Source organism: Natator depressus, chromosome 10 (genome assembly GCF_965152275.1).
Source record: "Natator depressus isolate rNatDep1 chromosome 10, rNatDep2.hap1, whole genome shotgun sequence".
In the NCBI taxonomy this organism is placed as follows: domain Eukaryota; kingdom Metazoa; phylum Chordata; order Testudines; family Cheloniidae; genus Natator; species Natator depressus.
This window is the reverse complement of record NC_134243.1, coordinates 13,718,731-13,728,199: the sequence shown is the minus strand read 5'-3', so window position 1 is coordinate 13,728,199 and position 9,469 is coordinate 13,718,731. Positions and strand designations below refer to the sequence as shown.

Here is a 9,469-nt window from a genome sequence, read left to right as displayed (position 1 = left end):
ACCAGACCCCAGGTGGGGATGTTACTTGAAGCAAATGGGGTGGAGTGGGAAGGGCTGCATTCAGCAGGTAGCAAAGAAGGGGGAAACTGAGATAGCAAGCAGGTGACACGGGTTAAGATAACCCTGTTACAATTGATTTCACTCACAAAAGCAGGTGAAGGACAACTGAGGAAAGAGGAAGCAAAGCAGCAGAATACTGTATTAAAACACAGAATCGCTGACTGTAGCCAAAGTTATGCTGGAATTACATTTTCTGGCCAGTGCCTTCCTATCATGTGCTTTAACCAGAAAAGACTGCAAACGGGATGACTATCAGACCAGTTTCCTACAGCCGGTGATGATTGGGGGTATTAGCGGTGTCAAAAACATCTGATCCTGAAATCACTGAAGTACGCAAGCACAAGAGCTATGATATTTCAGACTGAGAATTACCAAAAAAGACATGATTTCCAGGTAACAATGATTTTCCCTACTGCTTCATTACACCCTTGGCAATCCCCCACCTCCCAGGAAAGCAAAAATACGGGCCATCAATCAGATACCTCCTGGTTCCCAGGCGCCTGAAACTGTTTCTGTGACACTCCAAATGTTACAATTTAAACGTAAGCAAACAGGGCTTCCTCTTTCACTGACAATATCATAAACAATTTCCTCCTGTATTTATACTGGAAGCAGAGATAAGACACCATTGCACAATGTTTGTGAATGCACAGAAAACTGTTTAATTTACAGCCACGATGGTGAAACAAACCATTTCAAAGCATGGAAATTCAAAGTTAAGTCTGACACTTTCTCAAACTCACCAATGGTGCTTAAGTGTTGGAACATAATGTTACATTAACCATACGCAATTATCTGAGATCCTTGCAGGACCTGAGACCAAAGGGGATGAGTAAAGGATAGAGGACCAGACCTTCAAGTGGTGTAAATTGGCATAACTCCATTGAAGTCAGTGGAGCTGTTGATTTACGTGAACTGAGGATCTGGCCCTCAAAATGCCCAACTTAACTTTGAATTACTGTCCCTTGCTTATGCTATTTTGAATCACAAGCCTTAATGTTACTGTTCCTCCTAGTTATATTTGTTATATCACAGAAATAGATGAGGACTGATTCAACAGACAGTAATGCTAGAAATGCTGCAGATAAAATTTCAACTGGAATAGAATCAATGGCCCCAATTATAACATTCAGCAATATTTTAAAGACTGTGGCCCAGATCTTCAGCTCATGAAAACTGAAGTCAATAGAGCTTGTCAATTTACACCAGCTGAGAATCTGGCCCTAAGACTTTGATGATTGCGACTGTGAGCCATGTAAACACTGGGTTTGAAAATAGACTTTGTATGCTCCTAATTCCTGGTAACAAAATGAATTACAGATTTCAAATCTCAGACAAGTAATTACCAGAAAGTTCTTCATTCGGTCTTCATTCTCTCCTCCTTTCAAACTTGGCATAATAGATATCTATGCTGGCACCAGGCAAATGCATGCCAGTAGTTGCATTTTCATCAGGGATTAAATATACTCAGGTGGTGTAAACACACAGCACCATTATAATCGATGGGGCTACACCAAATTAAACTATCTGAAGATCTGGCCCAGGTGAGTGATTTAAATTAATCCCTATTGTGCCAGTGCAACCTTAGTTGAAAAATTTGCTCATGCAGTATTCCACTTAAGTGACTTTGGCATCCTTTCAAACCTGCACAATCTCTTAGTGGGTCACATAATATTTTTCATCTACATAAATTTAATAGATATATATGAATTCTTTTTTCATTAGATATTTTAGACAACCACCCCCAAAAGAAAAAGAAAACCAAAAAACTGAGCAACACTATTGGTATCCCACCGAAACATAAATATATAAATTACATTTTATACACTTTTCTTTTAAACGCAGACACATACATTCATGGGCATAACATTGTGAACAGTACACTTAGTGAAGAACAAGCACAGACAGTTTTAGTAAATGTATTTCCAGTTTTGGTGCTCAATGTAATACACTGGGAAGATGATCGCAAAACAGGACAGTGATTAATTCTATCCCTGCATTAGCAGTTGAAACCAATGCCTGTTTGTTAAAATTGCTTTGCTTGGTTGAAATTGGACATAGCTCTAGTGAGTGGGGCGATGTGTTAACAAAATTTCTCTTTTTTTGTTACATCTTAAAGCTCTGCAGTTCATTCACATTTAAGACTTTTAATGCAGGGTGGACACATTATCCTCAAGACTTGCTCTTTTGACATTATGTACAAAGAAGAGAGAAATCTTTCATCTTATTGGAGACGTTTCATAAAGAAAAGAACCCAGTAGTTTATTTTACACGTCCAATGTGATAATCAAAATACTGTAACACAAGGGGCATATCATCTAAACCAACCAGAGTGGGGCAGTGATTTTGGGGCAGTGATAACAGGGTAGCCATGATATATATGGCACAGGCCTACATTTCCAAAGCAGCAGACAAGAATTAGCCATGTGGCTCCCATTACAGTCCATGGAAGAACTGAACAATTAAATTCCTTGGCACTTTGAAAATGTAGGATTTGGTGCCTGAGTATTTTATCTGCCCTGCTATAGTTAAAATATATTTTGAAGTTATTTGGGCTACTCAACTACAAAAATATGACCACAAAATGCTTTTTTTTTCTTTTCTTTTCTTTTCTTTTTTTTTTTTTTGTTCAAGAAAACATAGCAGGCTTTCTTAGGTATATAAAACTGTTAATTTTAGATAAAAATACAAACTTCACCTTTACAAAACACATATTTCTGTTGAATACACATAAAGCATAACATTTTACCAAAAATAAAGAATTTTAGGTTTTGTTCAACTCTTTGCAGCAAGGTCTTTCCCATGCCACAATGACATTGTACAATGCGGATACAAGAATTTGTACATTTCACACAGCGCCAACATGTGAAATAAAAGTATTTGTATACTGATAAGAATGGCAATTGCTAACACAATATCACTATTAGGCAACTGGCATCAGTCTCAAAGAAAAAGAGGATATTTGCATGGATATCCTATGATTTGTTTACACACATCAGGTTTTTTTAAATGCTTTAAATTACGGGGGAGGTTGGGAGACATAAACCAAGAAACCTCTAGAAAATTATGCATAGGTATACCATTTTTATTTTAATATATCGCATTAGTTTGCATCCCACTAGGAGAAATACCATAATGTTTGTGTTCTGCTTACTGTTACACCAGTCTTCTATATGTGTTATTGATAAATGTAGTCCAAGAGATAATAAAAAGCTAGGCAAAGAGTAAAAAGAAAGCTTAATAATCACTTTATGGTGTAAAAAAAAAATCCATTTAAGGCTCCCCAGAAGGTATTCTTTTTTTGTATAGACTTTAAAACACCACCGAGCAAGGATGTATTGTTTCTATAGTGTTTGCGTGGCATTTGATACATTCCTGCTTTTTTGTGCCTGACGTATATTTGTGTCCATCCATCTTCATCAAGAACGCAGGCACATTTCTTGACATAAAGCACCGTTGACTCCTCTGACAGAAATCCACTATTCACTTAAGAGTTTTGTCTTTTTCTTCTTCTTCTTCTTCTATTTTTGTTTTGTACTTTTGGTATCCTCCATTCATTCAACTGTCTTTTTATTTTCTTTGTTTGTTTTGTTGTTTCATGGGTTTTTTGGACAGGGAAGCTTCCTATTGTTTCACAGAGTGCTACAATACTTGCTTTGATGTCACATTAAACAAATGTACATTGTCTCTTTGTTCTCATTAAGTGTTCTTTTCAGCCAGTTTTTTCACATAGGAGAACAAATAAAGTATACAGTCAATAAAGCACCATACATAGTAGGTTCAGGAATGTAACAAACCATGTACATCCATGTCCCAGAGAGAAGTTCTTTTTTTTTCTAGCTTATTTCACCTTACATCTGCAGGAGAGAAAAAAGATATAATAACTCCATGATTAGAATCACAGGGACCTTTCCTCTTAGATGTCTTTAAAAAAAACTATTCTGCATGAAATTCACTAACCTGGGACAAGACGTTCTAAATGCTGTTTTGATTGAGTTTACATGCTGACTTTTAAAGTTGAATTTTACAAAATCTTTGCTTCTATCATACTACTCCCAATAAATACCTGTTAATCTGAAACAGGATATCAAGTTTAGCATTTCAAAAAGATACATCCATATAAATGAAATCTGACATTGGGAGTTTATGTGCAAAAAAAAAAGTGCTTGAATTATTAAATACCCCATCATTCAGCAATTAGATACATTTGCTACAAATTCAAATTAAATCCCACTTGGAACACTAGAATCATCTGCAACTGTTGCAGCTCATATTACTTCAGATATTTTAGAAATACAAAATCCATATTTAATTTGGAAATTTTACAGCTGTCACATCAAACTTCACTAATATGCTGATCAAGCCACTCTTTTGTATTGAGGGGTTTCTTGTTTTGTTTTTTTTCCCTACAATGTAAACCTTATAAATTTTGATGCCATCCTATTTTTGGATCCTATTCTTCCTCTGAAAGCCCCCAGACCAATGAAGGTTCTTAGCTCTCTGATACAGGGCCTTGCTACAGAAGAACAGGTGTCCTCTTGTTTTGTAAATTATGCAGTGATTCCGATAATTTCAGATGCATATTTAATCAGTCCCCAGTTCAGGCCAAAGAATGTTTGATGGTCATGCATGTAATAAAATTTACCATACGTACTGAACGCTTTCACAGCCGACGGCTTGGAGCATAAACCATTTGTAACCTGGCAATTCATTCATGCATTATCATGGGATGCTTAGACTTCAGAAATCAATAATAATGAAACAAAAAGCAGAGGAAATGGAACTTGAGATTTCCGAGAAGCTTAAATATTAGCACCCTCAATAAATAAAAAAATAAAATGCAAAAGGAGGAAGTAGCTGGAGAATGTAAGATGCTTATGGTGATGTGTAGCTTAAAGGGAAAATACCAAGCAGGTAGAATTATCAAAGCCAATCACATCTAATCTCTTTGCAGCCTTGAGGTAGCAAGTGTCAAGATTTTGAACAGTGATTAAGCTGGAGTGATGATATTTGATTACGTTTTCCATTACTTGTGCCATTAGGGTGTTCAGCATATAGGTCCTACCTGATAAGCAAATAGTTCCAGTAGTTTTTATGTTGGTTTTAACCTTTTTCGTTTCCGTTTTTTACCTGTTTCCCTAGGCCTTCCTGTTAACATAAGGGCAGGCTGGTAAAAAGCCCTAAGATAATGCATTTTGTTGAAAATGAAGTAATAAATACTCAAGTTGTTATCGCTCACAGAATACTCAATCTTTTGCATTACAGGTATTTCTTTATAACTTCTGATTTTGAAATTAATGTTTGCATAGGTAGAGTAATTATATAAAAGCAAAGCTCCAGTAACCCAAGATGGTGTTGGTGGTGACAGATCTGCCTTGTAACTACTGTTACCATATTGTATTCAATATTTGCCTTCCGTCCCTGTAGTTTAGTTATTTTAAACTTGCCACCCGTAACATTTTCTCACCTATAACTATGGATGTGAATCATTGTCTTCTGCCATTGTGATCACTTCCTTCAGAAGCCTGATTCTGAACTGACATCCTATTTCTCTCACATACACACAACTTTTCATCTTGAAAATTCAACTGCTTAGCCGTTGTCCACAATAAACATTTTGGAAAGTTGAGGTTGATTAGATAAGATTTTGCATGTATGAAACAGAGAACAATTTACAAAAATATGAAAAGCCACCAATTTTTCCTAAATGTTTTGGTCCAGTCATAACACAAACTAGCCTGGACTAAAATCATCCAGCTTGATTCACCTGTGGGTGCTTAATGACAGCCAGTGCATTTTTCAGCTCTCCATGTATATTATAACTTCCCCGAGAGGCCTATAGGAGGTTATATGTAAAGCAAAGCATGTCAAGAGAACTTGAAAGCTCTTGTAAGACAAACAGCTAGGTAAATTCTGCTGACATGAGCTTCTGAGTCCAATAAATATAAACCTGCAGCTCATGAGCCTTGCATTTGCTAAGTACCTGCGCTAGTAAGAGGTCCTCTGAAGAGGTTAAAATTTACACCAGGTGTCTGTAGGACCTGGTAACCTCCGGCAGGTTCTCTCACCCAAGTTACAATCTCAGCCAGGCATCTGACAGAAATTGTAACCTCTGCTGGAAAACTGAGGCAAATTAAAGCCAGCACCAAAAATATCCAGCCAGCTGCTTTCCCACCTCAGTGACATCAGGCCAATGGGCTGCCCACTTCTACACTCCAGAATAAAAATATAAAGGGTAAATGGGAAGCCTGGACCTCCTAGGCAAAGGTGTGTCATCGGGGGAAGGAGATAGCAGCAAGAAACTTGCCTAAAACTCAGGCCTGGTCTGGGGAACCCTAGCAAGTTTCCTATTTGTCAAAAATCCCAAAGCAGGCAAGTTTCACCCGTTCTACTTTCCTTATAAAAGTTTCAGACCCTTTGGGCCTGATTCTCCTGTTCCTAACACCAGTATAAATCAGCAGAAAATCTACTGAAGTCAGTGGGCCACATCCTCAGCTGGTGTAAATTGCCAGTTCCATTGATACCAGTGGAGTTGATCTGCACTAGCTGAGGATCTGGCACAATGGAGTTATATGGTGGAAGTGAGGGGAGAATCAGGCCTTTTGTAATCAAGAGGAGTACAACCTCTGAAAAATCCCTCATGGCAGAGATACGCCTCCAGCACTGTCAGAGTCCCTGGGGCAGTTACAGAATCCATGGGCACACGCAGAGCTTATTGACCAAAATGTTCCACAGCAAGACGCCGCCAGGAAAAATGAAATAATAATAATAATAATAATGGAAAACCCCCAAACCCACACCAACGAAACTGTCAGACAAAAGACTTTCAGACAGAGAATTGTGGCTGCAAATACATTTCATGGGAGATGGGGTGGAGTTACAGTTAAATAATAACAATAAAATGTTCAAGAGTAAGGAAATCAGAAATTACGGGTCCTGGATCAACCTTAGCTTTCACCCGTAATCCTGGCCATCTGCTAGCTGCTACCTAGAGACGACCCGTCCCTCTGTTTATCGTTGTCCAATCCCTTCCTAACATGGAGTCCAGAAATACACTCTCCCTGTCAAAACTCTACAGACAAATTTATAAACTAGCTAACCAGCTAAGGCCTGATCCCAAACCCACTGAAGTCAGTGGAAGTCTTTCCACTGATTTCAGTAGGCTTTGGATCAGGCCCCCTAATCCATATGGAATTAAGGCTTGATCCTTCACCAGATCATCCTCCCATTTACAGCTAGAGATTATAACATCTTGTGTTCTGGTTGACTGCAATGGAGTTACACAGGCACCAAACTGGAACAACCTAGTGGTTTATCAGACCAACTATTTTCTCAGCAACAGAAAACACTACTTTATCTCCTGATATAGGCAAGACATCACACAATAACCCCATGAATGTTCCTACTACAGTCTGCAGGAAAAAAAACCCTGCCACAGATAGGCCAAAGATCTACCTGTACCTGTCCTCCCTATACATTATCCACCATTGCCAGCTGCTACACTGCCTGCCTCATCCCTGGGGGCACCAGCACTCCACCAAGTCTAAAACTGGTGTATGACCCTTTAGGGTGCCCAGTGATCTGGCATAACTTAAAGTAAACTGCTAGGCTGCTCTGACTTACACCAGGGTCGGGCCAAGGCCTGGGCAGCTTGCTCCATACCCAGCTTCCAGAATGCCTCCTAGCCCCTGAGATCAGTGGATCTGGGTACAGGAGAGAACCTGGGCTATCATAAATCCCCCTTTTTTCTGTAATTCATATTCTCAACAAGCCAGGCATAAGTTTAATGTGACAACTGGCAACAATCTCTGCAAAGATGGGTAGAGAAATGAAAACTGAATAAAGGCTGCAGTAGGAAACTTAATTCCAAAATTCCTTACTTTTGAACATTTAAATTCTTTTTAAATAAAATGTTCTATTCGTTTCAAACCTGGTTTTCCCTTTAGTAAAGGGAATTGTCAGCCTTAACTCTATCTCAGAAGAGTCGTTACTTGATAGAATTTACCAGCAAGATACAAATAGCATAACCTTCAAATCAGTTAGGCAAGATCTTTATGTTATGCAGTTTACGTTTAATTTAAAGGCTGCACTAAAGAAAACTGCTGCAATTTCAACTTTGAATCCAAATTTTTATATACAACCCAAATCCTGTTCTAATTTCACGCCTTCAAACCAGAGGGGTCTCAGTGAGGTCAACGGGAGCAGGGTTGGGTCCATATTCTTTACTACAAATATAAGTTCCCATCTGATAAAAGTACATGTACAAAAATAAAAGGATGACATACCAGTCTCCTCTTCTCGATAATCTGAATTAGAATTTGATGGTGTGCAGGTGCATTCCATATGCTCTTCTAACCTCACCAGAACTTCTTTTAATTTTGGCTTTTTTCTAACATACTCCACTTTTGCCACCTAAAAAAAAGAATGGTGTTTGTACTTAGACACATTAATGCATAACAGGATTTAAGACAGGTGGATACATATCTATATAAACCACCTCTATCCTGGTACAGCATCACATACATCACACACTTATTTCATGACACATCCTTTATACAAATTCAGCAATTCCAAACAGACCAGGTTTTTTTTCTCCAAGAGTTTGATTTCCCATTCATGGGGTTTGAGCAATTCTATATTTCAGGATTTTTCTAAGTCAAGGTAAAGTTTCATATTCAGTCTCAAATCTGCATTTGTCTGCTGAATTTACAGATTCGAATATATTTTTCTCTCTACAACATTTCACCAGGGTTATGTTGAACTACCTGTTGTTTTTAAGACTAAGGCAAACAGCGAAGGCATGGAAAGCACCAGTGCTGTTTTGAGAACCTAGCTCCAAATCTCACAAGGGACACCCCCTCTCTGTCCTGTAAGCTTCTTGCAGCAACTCTGGGCAATCTCCAGGTAAATGAGAGCTCACTTACCTTTAAAGGAGAACTAGGAAGAAAATGAAAAGGAGATTAACAGCTTTTTTTTTTTAAAGTCTTTGCTGAGACACATCCATCTTGCTTGATGTTCTCTCTCTACTGTATGGAAATGTTACCTCTTCAGATATACTGAGCACATATTTAACTAGTATTTAGGTTCCAGGTACATTCCAGGCCCAGTCTAGCCTTTACATAGCAAATATGCTTAAATACAGTACAAACAGGTTCTAACACAGTTTGGTGGGCTAGCATGGACCATATTCTAGCTCTGGAAGAGAGCAAAGATAGAACACAGATTTTAAACCTTGTTCTAACTTGCACTGGCCCCATTCACGCTGGCCAGCCTAACCTTCTTAGAGCCCTGTGCAACCACCACTGAGATTAAACCTGAGTGAAACCATTATAGACAGGGCCTTGTGCTGAGGAAAGAACCACACCCAAAGGGGAATCTTCTAGCTGCTTTGCTTTGCAATCCTGCTCGG

General features: G+C 38.5%; 1 protein-coding gene across 3 annotated transcripts in view; it reads right to left on the bottom strand.

The window, feature by feature from the left end:
* Window positions 1–730: 730 nt before the first annotated feature.
* PDGFA (platelet derived growth factor subunit A) overlaps window positions 731–9,469 on the bottom strand; it is a 29,932-nt gene continuing 21,193 nt past the window's right edge. The window contains exons 5-8 of one of the 3 annotated variants that reach the window (XR_012641205.1): window positions 8,346–8,472; window positions 5,126–5,208; window positions 4,021–4,134; window positions 731–3,917 (exon numbers count right to left, since the gene is read on the bottom strand). Coding sequence is in view for 1 of the 3 variants with exons in the window: in XM_074965254.1 (XP_074821355.1) it covers window positions 3,907–3,917; window positions 8,346–8,472 (138 nt within the window). In the remaining 2 variants the exon portion in view is untranslated. The remainder of the gene's footprint in view (window positions 3,918–4,020; window positions 4,135–5,125; window positions 5,209–8,345; window positions 8,473–9,469) is intronic. The other 2 variants (XR_012641206.1, XM_074965254.1) reach the window with 2 other exon arrangements.